Source organism: Oratosquilla oratoria, chromosome 43 (genome assembly GCF_046742065.1).
Source record: "Oratosquilla oratoria isolate Oo_2021 chromosome 43, ASM4674206v1, whole genome shotgun sequence".
Taxonomy (NCBI): domain Eukaryota; kingdom Metazoa; phylum Arthropoda; class Malacostraca; order Stomatopoda; family Squillidae; genus Oratosquilla; species Oratosquilla oratoria.
This window is the reverse complement of record NC_134819.1, coordinates 16688306-16706301: the sequence shown is the minus strand read 5'-3', so window position 1 is coordinate 16706301 and position 17996 is coordinate 16688306. Positions and strand designations below refer to the sequence as shown.

The window sequence follows — 17996 nt, the reverse complement described above, 5'->3', positions numbered from 1 at the left end:
GGAAATGGAATGGGTGGGAGTGGTTTCTATGCCTTTTTCTTTTTGGCTACCCCCCATGTAGGGGGAAAAAGCCTTTGGTATATGTATGTATGTATGTTGCAAGTTGTAAGTCTCCCCGACAATTTTGTTAATCTGTTTATCATAGGACAAGTCGTTTGTGATAATTACCCCCAAATCTTTTTCGGATCCTACCTTCTTTACTTCCTTGGTTCCAATTGTATATTTTCCTGATATTCTGTTTTTGGTTTTTCCAAACTCCATTATGCTACACTTCTTAGTATTAAAGTCCACTTCCCATTTCTGACTCCAGTTCCATACCTTATTCAGGTCTTCCTGCAGTGCTTCACAGTCATTTTCAGTTTCTACTTTCCTTAGCAGTTTGGCGTCGTCTGCAAAGAAGCTCATGTAACAATTCACATCCTCGTCCATGTCATTCACATAAATAGCAAACATTATTGGTGCCAATATGATCAGAACAAGGAGAACCACGCGACACGAAGGACAGCTGTGAACTGACTGCCGTCTACCAGGCTAACCATGAAACTGCGACGCTACGAGAAACTTCTACGCCGTATATATGCGAAACTTTGATGACTTCATATGTTGGGAATTACTTCGGGTGTAGAGTCAAATATTAAATCGAATTTCACATCGTATGTTGGAAAATTCATATGTTTAGGCAATCGTAAGTAGAGGTTCTACTGTACTTTTCTTTGAATATGTTCCATTTGTCTTCCATCTTTGTTTCCTCTTTGAAGAATTTATCCCAGTTTGTGTTTTGGTAAAATTGTCTGTTTTACAAAATCCATTTTGTTGTACATTAACCTTCCTTCTCGATGTTTTTCATTCCTTCTTACATCATTTTGTTCTTTCAATTCAAACTCTATTAGTATGTGGTCACTCTTTCCACTTTATTCATGATATCCGGTTCAGAAGTTAATATTAAGTTTAGTTTCGGTGGTTCTCATGGTTTCTACATACATATACCAAGGCTTTTTCCCCCTTACAAGGGAGGTAGCCAAAAAGGAAAAGGCATAAAATCATTCCCACCCATTCCATCCCTGAATACACTCCACTACCCTCCACCCTCCCTCTCATCTTAGCACCTCCTGGATGACGGGTCATCCCTGCACCTTGTCCACTGCCCTGGGTCAGAGGCAGTGTTGCAAGACACAGCACATCCACAGCAAGGCCACTTCATTAAATCGGGGGGCCCCCCTCTCCGTCCCCCCATTGCATAAAAGGAGAAGACAGGGAGAAATCCCTTCGGGCTGCGTCAAATTTTGCTCACACATACTACCTCACCCCCCATCCCCCGCCCATTCCACCTCATGCATCACAACATCATCCATATACAATCATTCTCCATTCACCCGTCTTCTGTCCTCTCCCGTCCTTCCTCAACAGACATTTCCCTCTTCCCCAAAGCCCCCTTCACCCCATCCATCCACCTCATCCTTGGATGTCCCCTCATGTTCACTCCTTCCACATCTGCCTTCCATACCTCTTTTACTAGCCTTTCTTCACTCATTCTTTCCATGTGTCCAAACCATCCTAATACTATTTCATCAACCCTATCTCCCAACTCCCTTTCCATTCCTGTTCTCCTCCTCACCTCCTCATTTCTCACTCTATCTAACCTAATAACCCCCATCATACTTCTCAGACACCTCATCTCAAACACATTCAAACTCCTTCTCTCTTCCTCTCTTATGTTCCATGTTTCTGCCCCATACAGTGCTGTTGGCACAGTCACTCCTTCATATAGTCTCCTCTTAGCATCCATTCCCAAATGTCTATTCCTCATTACACTCTTTAATCCACCAAGGCATTTACTCGCTTCTCTCAATCTACATTCTACCTCCACTTTCACTAGACCTTTTCCTGCCACATTTGCACCCAAGTATCTAAAACTATCCACTTCCTCCAGTCACTCTCCCTTAATGCTCACTTCCAGTCTACTGCAACTTTCACCCCTTGTACATCTCATCACCTTACTTTTACCCACATTTATCTTTAGCTTTCTTCTATCACATACTCTCCCAAACTCTGTCACCAACTTCCTCAATCCCTCCTCTGATCCTGCTACAAGCGCAGTGTCATCCGCAAACAACAGCTGGCTCACCTCCCACTTTTCTCCATTTTCTTTAATCATCTCCATTCCCTGACCCACTACCCTTGCATTTACCTCTCGCACTACCCCATCCATGTACAAGTTGAACAGCCAGGGCGACATAACGCATCCTTGACGAAGTCCCACATTTACCTCGAACCACTCACTCTCTCCATTTCTAATCCTGACACAAGCTCTACTACTCTCATAAAAACTCTTGACAGCTCCCAGAAGCTTTCCTCCTATCCCGTATATCTGCATAACCTCCCACAGTGCCTTTCTGTCTACCCTATTGTAAGCCTTTTCCAGATCCATAAAAGCCCAAAAAACATCCTTCCCCTTTCCTATAGCTTTCTCACATATCTGTCTTACCACAAAGATCTGATCTACACAACCTCTACCTGTCCTAAATCCACACTGTTCCTCACCAATTACTCCCTCTGTTCCTCTCCTAATCCTCTCAATCAAAATCCTCCCATAAGCCTTCCCAACTACACTGAAACTACTACATTCACACTTGTCCCCTTTTCCCTTGTAAAGAGGAACTATACAGGCACTCCTCCAGTCCTCCGGCACTACCCTCTCTCCAGCAAACATTAAATAACCCTCACCAGCCAGTCAACCATCACTGTACCCCTTTTTTTTAGACATTCTGCATGGCATCCATCCAGACCAGGTGCTTTACCTGCTTTCATCATCTTAACAACTGCCTTCACTTCATCCTTCCTTATTTCTCCTCCATTTTCCTCACTCATCACTCTCATTTTCTTAGCATTTCCCACTGCAACTATCTTTCTCTCCCTATCCTCCTTCACATTTAGCAACTCCCTATAGTATTCTGCCCATCTTCCCCTTACTGCCTTCTCTTCCATTATCATCTCTCCATCTGCACCTTTTACCTTTTCTTCTCTACTTGATTCGCCTCCTCTTCCTCTTTTAATTTCTTTCCAAAACATCTTTTTATTACTTTCAAAATTTTCTGCCATACTCTTACCCCATTTCACATCTGCTTTCCTCTTTGCCTCCTTTACCTTTTGCTTTACTTCTCTTTTCTTTTCTTTGTACCTCTCATATGACTCCCTCGTCCTATTTTGTAACCAATCTGTGAAAGCTCGCTTCTTCTCTTCTACATCCTTCTTTGTTTCCTCATCCCACCATTCACTACCCTTCCTTCTATTTCCTCCTGTCCTTCTTGTTCCACAGACCATCCTTGCACACTTTGTGACTCCCTCCTTGAACCATCCCGATTCCTCCTCCACACCTAGCTCTACTCTATCCTTCACTCCCTCCCACTCCTCCTTCAGCTTCTTTTTGTACTACTCCTCCTTTTCCTTTTCATTTAAAGAGTTCACTCTAAGAACCTCCCTACCTTTTGTCCCTTTCCTCTTTCTCCATCTATCCTCCACTCTCAACTTACCTTCCACCAAAAAATGATCTGATATTCCCCCACCCACTCCCCTTGGCACATGTACATCCTTAACTCTTCCTATCATAATCCTATTTACCACTACATAATCCATTAACGCTCTATCTACAACCCTTCCATCCACCACCCTCTCCCATGTGTACTTATGCTTGACTTTCTTCCGAAACACTGTATTTACTATCAACAACTCTCTAGACACATTTCCACCATCAACTCTCCACTACGATTCTTTCCTGGGATTCCACATTTCCCAACCACTCCATCAATTGGATCATTTCCTACCCTAGCATTAAGGTCTCCCAGTACTATTACATTGACATTTCTCCCCAAATCATCTATGCACTCATTTAGATCTATCCAAAAGGCCTCCCTTTCTTCTACACTCTTCTCACTGCCAGGCCCATATGCACTTACAAAGACCCACATCTCCTTTCCCAGTTTCACCTTCATCCACATTATCCTTGAGGAAACCTCCTTCCACTCCACTACACATTTACCTATCTCTTCACTTACTAGAATAGCCACCCCTTCCCTCCCTCGCCCTCTCTTCACTCCTGATAACCTCCCACTTACACTCCCAAACTTACTCACCTTTCCCTTTCAACTTAGTTTCACTCAAAGCCAACACATCCATCTTTCTTCTCACAAACATACTACCTATCTCTTCCCTTTTACTCTCATCTGTACCACAACCACGCACATTAAAAGACCCAAACCTTAGGGTGCTGGTCTGAAAACTCCCAAACCCTCTTATACCTTTACTTTTTCTTTTAGGAATGTCACCTGTGGGGCTACAAGGAGAAGGATGCCTAGTCCCAATCCCCGTCCCTTTCTTCTCGCCTCCTACAATCCAAGTGGGAATACTTGGTGGCTGTGTTCTTTTCCCCCACCACAGGGAATTCCCCCACCACAGAAAAAAGAACAATCAGAGAAATGGTACAGGACAGCAACAAGGGGTTGGGGGACAGCATAACGGAGGGACAGGCATAGTATAAAAGTGTCATCGTTTCTCTATGAACAGAGTTTTCCTCTATCAAAGACAAAATGATGTGTGGCTCTGGTCCATAGGGGTGCCCCATATAGACCCTAAAGTATCAACTGCATGCTACTTTGCCACAATAACAAGCAGCCAATACCTCAGACAGTTTCTATATCTAGTATTTTCCTTAACCCATTGTGTTAAGGTATATTCGAGGTGGGGTGCCTGAGAGGAAAGGGAGCTGGGAGATAGGGTTGGTGAGTGTTGGGGTGGTTTGGACACATGGAAAGAATGAGTGAAGAAAGATTAGTAGATGAGGTGTGGAAGGCAGAGGTGGAAGGAGTGAACATGAAGGAGCAACCTAGGATGAGATGGATGGATGAGATGGATGGATGGGATAAAAGGGTCACTGGGAAAGAAGGAAATGTCTGTTGAGGAAGGATGGGAGAGGACAGAAGATAGGAGTGAATGGAGAATGGTTGTGTATGGATGATGCTGTGATGCATGAGGAGGAATGGGTGGGGAATGGGGGGAGAGGGAGTATGTGTAAAAAATAAACTGATGCACCCGAATGGGATTTCTCCCTGTCTTCTCCATTTCTGCACGAGGGGACGGAGAGGGAGGTCACCCATTTAATGAAACAGCCTTGCTATGGATGTGCTGTGTCTTGCAGCACTGCTTCTGACCCAGGGCAGTGGGCGAGATGCAGGAATGACCCATCATCCAGAAGGTGCCATGATAGGAGGGAGGGAAGGGGGTGGATGGGAGTGGAGTATGCTGGGGATGGAATGGGTGGGAATGGTTTTTATACCTTTGTTCTTTGGCTATCTCCCTTGCAAGGGGGGGGAAAAAGCCTTTGGCTTTACGTATGTATTATTTCTTAGAGTAAACAAGAATGAGTAATATAGCAGTGACTTTATATTTTATAATGTGAGTAGTGTGATGCATCGTATATATGGCAGCCGATGCTGCATGCAAGAATTTAACTTGTACTGAAGTGGTTAAGAAGGAATTGGGCAAAACCTGATTTACCACTAGAGTGGTTTGCTGAAACTATTGGTTGTTTTTAGAGAAAGTTGAATAACTTTATGGATGGAGAGGATAGGTGGTAATGGACATGGAACTGCCTGTTATAGGCCTTATGGTCTTTTGCAGTTTCCATCATTCTTATGTTAAATAGATTCTCTGAGTGATTTATGGGCCAGACTGGAGGCCATGGTCAGTTACCTGAGGATTTTAGATCTCCTGCAAAGAGATATCACAGCCAATGGACTGACTAATCAGCATTGGCAAGTAGAATTCTTGGATAACATGAGGCCCCACAACTAACATTATCTTTCTCATCTGTTTGAAGAGTCCCCATATATGAAAATTAACAAATGTCACTCCTCATTTCATTCTTATCTCAACACAATATGATACAAGAGTATTTCTTACCTGTTTGTAGTGCATGATGGTAGGCTTCCAAGATCCCATGTACTCCTTGACAATAAGGTGATTCTGGTTTACCATTTAGGAAGAACTCATGGCTGCATTGCCAGTCAGGAGGGATTCGAGCACCAAAGCCCAGGGCAGGGAACATTTTATCTGTAAGAAAAATTTAACAAATAGAAAGACTACAGCTAATGGCAATGACCAATCAATCAATCTGTTGCCCCAGATCTCTCCTGCAGGTGACTCACAGGTTCCAGGTGACTGGCAACAGCCATCAGATTGGACCTTAAGTTGTTCAAAGAAAAAAATATTGTGTTGTTGTCTGGGTATGGCTACAGTGTGGCAGTGTAGAATGATATGTTAAGGGTCTTCTATGTGACAGTTGCATGCAGGGTATTTTCTTTCTTTGTCTGGATGAAAACCTATCAATCTATAGATATGCATAAACAGTTAATATCACTCAACAATTACTAAACACATAGGACTAAAGTGCATTCATATTGCTGATTGCCATGCCATGAAATGACAAAGATGGCCCCAACACTTTCAAACCTGACATATGAACAAAGACTGGCCGAACTGGAATTGCCAACCCTGGAACAAAGAAGAAAACTAGGGGACCATACTAACCATCTACAGAATTATGAAAGGAAAAGAATGCCTTGATAAAGAGGACTTATTAAAGTGGGACACAGGAAAAACAAGAAGACATGCAATGAAACTCAAAAAGGATAACTACAGAAGAGACCTGAAAAAGAACAGCTTCCCACACAGAGTGATACATATATGGAACAAATTGGATGAAGAAATAGCGTGTGCAAACACACTATACAAGAATTTAAGAACAAACTTGATCTTGTGAGATACAAAAATGGGTCACCATGAGCATAACTCCTCTTCCAGTATATACAACTAGGTAAATACAGTATAATTGTTTTGTATTTTAAGATGGAGCCAAGTTTTTATTATTTGACATCTAGTTGAGTTTAGTGTAACACATGTCTCAGGATTGCATGCACACATGAACTGTGTTGCTTATCAAAAAAAACCAAAGGCTTTTTCCTCCTTATAATAGAGGTAGCCAAGTCAAAAGGAATGTACCCACTATCACCCATTCCACTCCCATCCACCAACCCCTCTTACTTTATTGTGCTGTGACTGTCCCTCTGTTATGCTGTACCCCCTTTTAATACTGTCTTGTACCACTTCTTTGAGTATATATTTCCATTTTCGCCTCTGTTCCCTGCAGTAGGGGAAGAAAGAATACTGCTACAGAGTTTTTCCACTCGGGTTGTAAAAGACAGCTAAAATGGGACAGAGTGATGGGACTAGGTATCCTGCTCTCTGTAACCCTATTCCTATAAGAAGTCAAAGCATAAGAGGGTCTGGAGGGAGTTTTCCCACCAGAATCCTAAGGTCTGAGTTTTTTAATGTATGTGGGTTTGGTACAGATAAGAGTAAATGGGAAGAAATAGGCAGTATGTGAGGTGGAAAACTGATGTGTTATTCATGATACACATTTAATAAAATGGTCCTCCCTGGAGGCTGTTGTAAGTTTCCTGGAGGCTGGTTTGACTGATCAACATAATGATTATTAGAAACTAACTAAAAAGATGAGTTTCCAATTGTCTTAGAACCTGGCCCCCCTTATTCCATTGTTCTTTATGAGGAAATTACAAATTATCTATGTGATTTCTATTTATACAAGGTTTTTATGAACACATCCCTCATGTTAATCTTGTTACCTATACACTGGTGTTATGCTCTGGATCAGTGTAATTAAACTACTTAGTAATGTCAAGAAAAAACACAATAACAACTGCTATCATCTATACGCTAAATATCACTTACCAGAATCATAATCCTGAACAATTTCTCCAACAGCTTTAATAGCTAATGAGTACTGGTTATCTCCTTGCTCACGGAAGTGGAGGGATCCAGGCAGATGTGGATCACCATTGGATGCGGTAAAGTCAACTGCAACTGTAAAGTGCAGCTGTTTTCCTCCTCGGATGTAGTCTAAGAAGGAAGGCTCAACATGAATAGCCATAGTATTCAGAACTAATGTACCTGAGTTTTTATAATTGGACTTTTTTGCTTTCTTTTTGGGATTTATTAGATCATACTGGTTTTCATGGCCAGGACCAGAGTTGAGTTTTTTCATGGTAGTATAGCACTCCCCAATTAAATCATGTCCTCCATCATTATCGTAATCATAGCATTCTATCTTGATCATCCGCTCATAGTCACCTCCACACAAAATACGCAATGGAACAACCATTGGTTTCCAAACTGGGTTGAGGGTGTTCTTAATCACTTCAGTCTTATGGACAGGAACATAGGTATTATCTAACTGGCAGCGGTAGAAAATCAGGAAGGGGTCACTCTTGCCAAGAAAGTCCTTATTGTCAACATCTTTGGCACTAAATTGCATAGTTGCTACTTCTTTGGAGTTGGACATCTCCTCTCCTGAGACTATAATCATTCCACCTTTAGACAAAGATCTGGAAAACTAGGAAAGGATGATAAATAATTATCAATAAAAATAATATAGAAAACCAAGTCATACATACATACAAACACAAATACATATTCTAATAGATCTTTTCCCCTTATAAAAATGGTGGCTAGCCATGCCATGCAACTACCCTTCACCCATCTCACATCTATCCAACACCCATTTGTTTTCTCTTTTATGAGTTGCTACCCAGAATTTCCAAGAATTAGAATATTCTACCCAAACCAAAGTATAAACTTTTGCCACTAGATACCACCAGATGTGTATTTCAGCTGCCAGTCTGCCAAGTGTCATCTTTGAGTACATGTTTGTTAATTTTTGTTTTCATTACACCTTGTTCTTCTCAGTTTCAACCTCAAGAAAACTGTAGCTGAAACCCACCAAATGCTAGAGGTTTTTGGCGAGCAAGCTTTGAGCCAAACAAGAACATCTAATTGGTTTAAGTGTTTCAGAGAAGGCCAAAGTCTATGAAGAATGCCAAACATTCAGGTTGTCCATCAACAAGCACAATTCCTAAAATGATTGTAAAAGTGTATGATATGATCCTTGAGGACCAAAGGCAGACAATCCTTGACATGTGTAACTGGGTTGGACTGTCACACAGAACAAGTCAATGCTTTCTAGAGGATGAACTGAACATGAAAAGAATTGCAGAGGTTGTTCCTCATCTTTTGAATACTGACTAAAAAGCATTGGGTTGAGGTGTGCACTGTGCTGCAAACAACAGTTCAGGATGACCCAAACTTCCTGTACAGATTCATAAGTGTCCATAAATCAAGAGCGTACAGTTATGATCCTGAAACAAAGCAGCAATCTTCACAGTGAAAGACTTTATTCTTTTCACAGCTGAAAAAAGTGTGCCAAGTTTGCAGCAACACCAAGTCAATAGCAATTATTATTATTATTATTATTATTTTTTTTTTTTTATGGAATTGTTCATAAGGAATTTGTTCCACTTGGTCAGTGCCACAGGGAACTTTTACTGCAATGTTTTGAAAAGACAGAGAAAATATTTGGTGCAAATGTCCTGAGATGTGGAAGAAAAGAGATTGGTTGTTTCACCATGACAATTTACTTACGCATACCTTACTCATTGCAAAGGACTTGAGAAAAAACAATACGACCACTGTCCCCCATCCACCCTATTCATCCAACTTAGCTCCTTTCAATTTTTACCTCTTCCCTAAGATGAACCTCCAGTTGAAAGGGTGGCATTTAACACAAGTGAAGAGATCCAAGTAGAATTGGAACAGATTTTGAACACACTACAGCCAGCAGACTTCCTGCAGTGCTTTCAACTATGGGAAAATCACTGAAATCATTGTATAGAGGCCCAAAGTGACTACTTCAATGGTGATGGTAGAAATTACGACTTATGGTAATTCTTCTGATTTTTACAAATAAATTCTCGAAAATTCTGAGTAGCATCTTGTATATTGGCTCCTTGTGGACAAAGAGCCATCAATAACCCCTATCCACTGCCTGGGTCAGAAACAGCACAGCACCTCCATAGCCAAATCAAACAGATGAAGCTGAGGGTTAAACTATACTCACAGTAGAGACCTTGATTAAGGATAATACAGCCGAGGTTATACATACTTACATATACCAAAGGCTTTTTCCCCCTACATAGGGGGTAGCCAAAAAGAAAAAGGCATAGAAACCACTCCCTCCCATTCAATTTCCTATATATTCCACTACCCTCCACCCTCCCTCTTATCTTGGCACCTCCTGGATGACGGGTCATCCCTGCATGCCGTCCACTGCCCAGGGTCAGAAGCAGTGTTGCAAGACACAGCACATCCACAGCAAGGCCGCTTCATAAATTTGGCGACCCCCCTCTCCGTCCCCTCAAGCAGAAAAGGAGAAGACGGGGAGAAATTAAAAAAGACCACATGTCTCAGGGATGTGAAGAAACATAGTTTTCCATATAGATGCACAAGTACTTAGAATAACTTGGAAGGAGATATAACTGGAATAGTACAAGAATTCAAATCCAAATTAAAGATATAAACCAAGTTAGAACTGTACATGAACTTTACGACAGGTATGATCAATGTGGTGGGGGGAAACAATATTGCCACCAAGTCTTCCCATTTGAATTGTAAGAGGCGACAAAAATGGGACAGGAATTAGGACTAGGCATCCATCTCCCTGTAGCCCCACAGGGGACATTCCTAAAAAAAAAGTAAAGGTATATGAGGCTCTAGGAGTTTTCCATCCAGTACTCTAAGGTTTTGGTCTTTTAATGTGCGTAGATGTGGTACAGATGAGAGCAAAAGGGAAGAGATAGGCAGTATGTTTGTGAGATAAAAGATGGATGTGTTAGCATTGAGTGAAACTAAGTTGAGAGGGAGGGGCAAGTGTAGTTTGGGAGTGTAATTGGCATAGGACTAATGCAAACCAGTGCAAGGATGGAGTGCTGCTTGCCCGAGCCCCAGATGCTTTCCAGTACAAGGACCCTTTCATACATCTAAAAAAGACTCTTCATTTCTGTGTGCTTACAGCACCTAGCACCTTCGCCCATGGGCAGCTGCTCTATAAACCCCTTGGGTACCTGACATGCCCCCTCTGTACGCATAACCTACCAATGCGTACAAACCATACAACCTGTTTCACTGTTGCCCCCTTGCAAAATGCTTGCAATCATGGCGCAGTGAGTAGGATGCTTACAATTGCAAGGATCCTTGCATCGTGCAACAGTGGAACATGAGCGCGGTTCGGTAATCAGTGGCGTACAAGTGAATGAGTGACAGTAATGTGACAATACACAATCCGGTGGTGCTTATGTGAACAAGGTGTTGCAGGAATCGTACAATAGTGCACGTCGAACCATGCAGTATCGTGCAGTGCAGTTCAGCACTGGAGCCCTACTGTGCAATGCACTTTGGTGGGCCCCTAGAGCAGTGGTTCTCAAACTATGGGTCGCGAGATCAATTCTGATGGGTCGCAGGGACATGGAAAATTCTCACGTTTTCTGAGTATTTCAAATACCTGACTAATTAAATTTTTCTTTTAACCACACATTACTTATGTAATGTGTGTTCATCCTCTATTAATTTAATTTTGTTAAAGAAAAGCTGTACACATGATTTTTTTTTCCAAAATGAAGGGTATATATCACTGTCCATTTTGTTTCTCTTTACTTTATTCTGGGTGACAAAGGATTGAAATGTTCTAAATAGGGTCGCTTACGAAAGAGTTTGAGAACTACTGCCATAGAGGACCAAATAAAGAGGCCTTTCATCCCAGCCCCTTGGATACAGTGCTTTGATAGAGCGCCCCTGACGCAACCATGACCACATAGGGAACACACTTACGTCATGCAACACCCCAGCTGACTCGCGTAGACCGCACCCCCAAGCCTGGTCCATGGCACAAAGAATCGATTCACCTTCATCGCAAGACAGCGACGTCGAATTACATGCCCCACCCATGCTCAAACCAAATGTGATGCTTCCGCGGGATGGCGGCAGCAACGTCGAGCAACGCCTAGCGGTGATGCAAGACCGTGCAAAAATGAATGCAATGGTGGAGACCCTTCAACAACTCCTAACCTGCATGATGCCCCCTCCATCCAGCCCTCCGCCAACTTTGCCCGCCCCGGCCCCACCTGTTGCCGGAATGCCGCCTGCCACCAGGCAACCTGACAGCCCCACGCCCGCCACCAGGCAACCTGACAGCCCCACGCCCGCCACCATTGCAGGCCGATGCCCACTTCCAGTCGTTCCTGTTGTGGCGCCACGGCTAGATCGACTACGCCGCCATGGCTGGCGTCAATAGGATGCTGTATGACATACAGCTTATACAACTCAGATCGTGCTTGTCTCTCGGCGTACAGGCAGTTTTGCGGAACTCTCTGGACATCCACCACGATACCCCACTCTCCACCGACGAAGTGCTCGACCAGCTGCAGTCCCACCTCCGGGACACATGAGTCGAGGCCCTCCACTGCCGTGACCGTTCCAATGCAGGTTGATGACTTCTACGGCCACGCCAAGGACAAGGCCCGGGAGGTAGACCTATGTGCCATTGCTTGTGCGGAGGCCCAGATGAAAATGGTTATACTCATGGGCATCAGGGATAAGGAACTCATACAGCGCATCAGCTCCCTCCCTGCAACTGTGTCACTGCAGGAGGTAGTGACCATTTTTCATGAAAGCAGTTGCCGACAAGACTGACGAGTTAAACACCATATGAGGATGGAGCCTTTATTTGTAATAAGCGAAACGTCATACAAATAAAGGCTCTGTCTTCATATGGTGTTTAACTCGTCAGGTAGTGACCAACTGCCGCTCGCACGAGTCGGCACGGGGGACAGTCTCGGACCAAGGCAACCCGCAGGTGTGCGCCGTTTTGGCATATAAAAGTGCTTAATGCCAGGCACATGCACCCCCACCTCAACTGCCTCCCACACCCTCCTCATGACCCGGCAACACCTGCCACAATTGCGGGACCAAAGGACACAGCCCTCACACCCGCTAGTGCCCTACCGGGAATACCCGATGTCGTGCCTGCCGCAAGAAGGGTCATTGGGAGAAGTATTGCAAGTTGTCCAGGGATCAGGACGAGAATCACCATGAGCTGCCAAGTCCCGGCACGCCCACACCTCCCCCTGGGAAGGCTGGCGCCTGCCACCAGGTGTCCGACGGCTCCGGCCACTCCCCGACACCTGTCAACATTCACATCCGCTTCTGGAATGTGTCCTTGAGCTTGCTTATGCTGCCGGACACAGGCGTGGATGTCACAGTGATAGGCACCCAGCACCTGGGCACACTGGGGATATCTAGGGCTAGCTTGCAGCAGCCAATCTCACCGCTGACATACATGGCTGACGGGTCCAAGCTGCCACCCGCCATGGGGCACTTCCAGGCTACTCTGACACTCAGCGACAGAAGCTGCACCACTGACATACGGGTTCATGAGGGGATCAAAACCCTGCTCCTCTCCTTTGGCCACTGTCAGGAGTTGGCAATAATCCCACCCAACTTCCCAAAGCCTATCCTCGAGGTGATGTACACAAACAGGTGCGCCGCGCTAGCACTTCCCTATGACAGCTTGCCAGCCGCAACTACTTCCTACGGGAATTCAGCGATGTGCTGGTCTCCAAGGATGACCTACACTCCACCACCCTAGGGAAGATGGTGGGTCCCCATGCGAATCCACCTGAAGGCCAATGCGGTGCCCTTTTCCATCCACACGCCCAGGCCGGTACTGTTCACTTTCCGGGATCATGTGAGGGAAGAACTTGATTCAATGGTGCAGCAAGGTATCATCACACCTGTTGGCAATGAACCTTCGGAATGGTGCCACCCGATGGTCCTCATGGCCAAGAATAAGGGCATGTGCATCACAGTTGGCCTGATGAAACTCAACTCTCAGGTAACGTGCCCCACTCACCCTTCACCCACGCCGTTTGCGACAATCTGCAGCATCACCCCCTCCATGAGGTTCTTTACAATGGCGGACGCCCTCCACGGTTACTGGCAGATAGACCTCACAGAAGAGGACCAGCACCTAACTACATTCATCACCCCATACGGGCAGTACAAGCACTACCAGGGACCGATGGGCTTCACAGCCACCAGCGACGCCTACTGCCTCTGGGGAGACGCGGCTCTGCAAGGCATGGCCAACTGTGTCAAAGTGGTGGATGATATCCTTCTGTTCAAAGACGACCTCCCCTCCCACTTCCGGATGATTCACCACATGCTTACCAGGTGCCGCAACCACGGCATCACCCTTAACAAGGAGAAATTCACAGTTGCCGCCCCAGCATCAGCATCAGCTTCTGTGGCGCCTTTCCGCTGACAGCATATCCACAGACGAGGACAAGGTCTGTTGAGTCCCAAGTGCTCATTCACCTGGACCCCAGATCACAACAAGGCTTTTACCTATGTCAAGCGAGCTCAGTCGTCACCACCCGGGCTGGCGCCCTTCGACCCCGCCCTGTCGGTGGTATTGCAGATGGATGCGTCACACCTTTACAACATCGGGTACACTCTCCTCCAAGACCACGGCCAGGGGCATCTGCGTCTCGTCCAGTGTGGCTCGCGGTTCCTGACGGATGCCGAAACCCGATACGCCATGATTGAACTGGAGATGCTTGCTGTCACGTGGGCTTCGTCCAAATGCAAACTGTACCTGTTTGGAGTGCCCCAATTCACATTGCTGACGGACCATCATCCGCTCATCCCCATCCTCAACTCCTACACCCTCGACACCGTCAAGAACCCCCGTCTACAGCAGCTCAAGGAGAGGCTCTCGCCCTTTGTCTTCATGGTGAAGTGGTGCACAGAGAAGCAGTTCAGCATACCTGACGCCCTCTCACGAGCCCCAGTCTCCAGCCCTACGCCGGGGGACAAGACCAACTGCGACAAGGATGTTGTGCATGTCAGGAGCATTGTCGCCAGCAACGCCGGCACCTACAAGGATGGCCCATTGCCAAACACCAACAGGAAGCTCCAGGTACTCCGGGCCACGGCACGGGCAGACCACGCCTATGGCCACCTCCTTACCTGCGTGTCCTCCGAGTTCCCGTCCAACTGCCTCGCCCTACCCAGCTCAGTCCTCCCGTACTGGAAGCTCCGGGACGCCTTCTCTGCCGACAGGGATCTGGTGCTCTACGGACAGCGTACTGTGGTCCCCGCCACTCTACGGATGCATATGCTGGCCCGCCTCCACGACAGCCAGCGTGGCGTGGAAGCCACCAAGCCCCAGGCTCAACAAACCATCTTCTGGCCTGGCAATGACTCTGACATCAAGAGCACGGTGGAGGCCTGCGAGCCTTGCCAGGTGCGGTGCCCCAGCCAGCAGCGAGAACCCCTGCTGTGCGACAACCATCCCACCCGGCCCTTCGAGTCTGTGTCTGCCAACTTCTTTCACATCACAGGAAAGTCATTCCTGGTTATAGCGGACAGGCTCTTCGGTTGGCCCGTCATCGTGTCCTGCAGCCAGGACACGATGGCTACCAGAGTCATCCGGAAGTTCTGCTGCTACTTCTGGGAGGTCAGCGTCCTCCTCTGCCTTCACAACGATGGTGGCCCCCCCCCCCCATTTACCAGCACTGAGTTCAGCCGTTTCACGGAATGCTGGGGCGTCCACCATTTGATCACCTCCCCAAACTACCCACAGTACATCTAACAACTACCTTCACTTCATCCTTCTTATTTCTCCTCCATTTTCCTCACTCATCACTCTCATTTTCTTAGCATTTCCCACTGCAGCTATCTTTCTCTCCCTATCCTCCTTCACATTTAGCAACTCCCTAAAATATTCTGCCCATCTTCCCCTTACTGCCTTCTCTTCCATTATCATCTCTCCATCTGCACCTTTTACCTTTTCTTCTCTACTTGATTCGCCTCCTCTTCCTCTCTTAATTTCTTTCCAAAACATCTTTTTAATACTTTCAAAATTTTCTGCCATACTCTTACCCCATTTCACATCTGCTCTCCTCTTTGCCTCCTTTACCATTACTTCTCTTTTCTTTTCTTTGTACCTCTCATATGACTCCCTCGTCCTATTTTGTAACCAATCTGTGAGGGCTCACATCTTCTCTTCAACAACCTTCTTTGTTTCCTCATCCCACCATTCACTACCCTTCCTTCTATTTCCTCCTGTCCTTCTTGTTCCACGGACCATCTTTGCACACTTTGTGACTCCCTCCTTGAACCATCCCCATTCCTCCTCCTCTCCTAGCTCTACTCTATCCTTCACTACCTCCCACTCCTCCCTTCAGCTTCTTCTTGAACTCCTTCTCCTTTTCCTTTTCATTTAAAGAGTTCACTCTAAGCACTTCCCTACCTTTTGTCCTTTTCCTCTTTCTCCATCTATCCTCCACTCTCAACTTACCTTCCACCAGAAAATTATCTGATATTCCCCCCCACTCTCTCCCCTTAGCACATGTACATCCATAACTCTTCCTATTGGTTATTATCAAAAGAGTGACAAATCAAAAGAGTATCAAAAGAGTGACATGACAAAAGTGACAAAATATACGGAAATTCAAAAGAGTGACAAATCAAGTGACAAAAAATACAGAAATTCAAAAGAGTGACAAGACAAAAGAGTGACAAAAAATTAGAGAAATTCAAAAGAGTGACATGACAAAAGATTGACTAAAAATACGGAAATTCAAAGTCTACCTCTCTTACAGGACATAGGGGCACAGTATTCCGTAGATTAGTCGTTGTTGTTAATATAATTAATTTTATATATATGTATGTGTTTCAGCTGTATGTAAATAGATAGATAGCGAGCGAGTGAGAGAGACACACACACACACACACTTCAGTGAACGGACGGCGTAGAAGACGTTCTGAAGAAAAAGTGAAAAATAGAGGATTCCAAAGCAAAGGAAGTACCTATTGTATTTGCAGGGTGGGGGGGGGAAATTGCTCGTGGGGTAGTGGAAAAGTAGGGAAAGAGGAGAAGGGGAGGGATTGCTGAGGGAAATGGAAGGAAATGAGGAAGGAGAAGACTTGGCCCAGGCAGACAGACGAAATGTAAACATCAAAAAACGGCCCCCCGATCAGCTGAGTGACGACGAAATGTCTAATAAAAATGTAAAGATCAGAAACATAGATAAGAGCAGTACAATGAAAGGTGAGGATGATAATTTCAAAGGATTTAATGAAAGGGCGGCGGATACCAACCTCCCCCGACTGACAAAACTGGAGGAAAAACTTCAACAAATGTCTGACAACTGGGAAGTTAGGTTTGGCAAGATAACAAAAATCGCCGAGAGGTTTGAAAAATTGGAAGAACTAGAGAAAGCGAACAAAAACTTAACTGATGAAATAGAAGACCTAAAAAGACAGTTAAGAGAAGTAAAGGTGGAGAATGAGGAATTGAAGAGGAATAGTAAAGAAAACAGAGAGGCCATAACTAAAGAAGCTAAGAATTGGAAAACAACCCAAGAAGACAATAAAGTTTCATTCACTGACATAGTCAAACAGCAATTGAAAGAACATACTGAAGACTCGGTTATTAAAGTGATGAGACAAAAGGAGAATATAGTAAGAGATTTAGCAGACAAGAAGACATGTATAATTATATTAGGAATGGAAGAAAAACACAACCCAGATAGAACCACAAGAATCAAAGAGGAAAATGAAAAAGTAAGCCAATTACTAGAATCAGTTCAGGAAGATGAACCAGAAATTATGAAGCAAATCAAAGAGAAATTTAGACTTGGAAAGTATAGCACAGATAAGACCAGACCAATTAAGATTAAATTCAAGTCACAAACGACGGCAGAGAATATCTTATCCAAAACAGGGAAACTAGCAACAAGTGAACAATATAAAAAGGTATGGATAAAAAGGGAAATGAATAAAGAGGAAAGAGAGGAAGAAAAAATGAAAAGACTTGAAGCTAAGGAAAAAAACAAGAAAAGAACGGAGTCAGAAAAAGAGATTCTATTGGAGAGTAGTGAATATGAAACTAAAGAAAGTCGACATACAAGAGAAAAACAAAAGGAAAACAGAGAACACAATGGAAGTGGCAAAAAACTAAGAGTGTCTTA

The 17996-nt window shown here is 44.7% G+C and overlaps 1 protein-coding gene across 6 annotated transcripts in view; it reads right to left on the bottom strand.

Annotated features, from left to right (window-relative positions):
- Window positions 1–17996, bottom strand: part of LOC143021928 (copine-8-like) — a 758082-nt gene that overhangs the window by 192325 nt on the left and 547761 nt on the right. For all 6 annotated transcript variants that reach the window (XM_076179807.1, XM_076179806.1, XM_076179811.1 and 3 more), the window contains exons 5-6: window positions 7804–8464; window positions 5956–6105 (exon numbers count right to left, since the gene is read on the bottom strand). In XM_076179807.1, the coding sequence (XP_076035922.1) occupies window positions 5956–6105; window positions 7804–8464 (811 nt within the window). The remainder of the gene's footprint in view (window positions 1–5955; window positions 6106–7803; window positions 8465–17996) is intronic.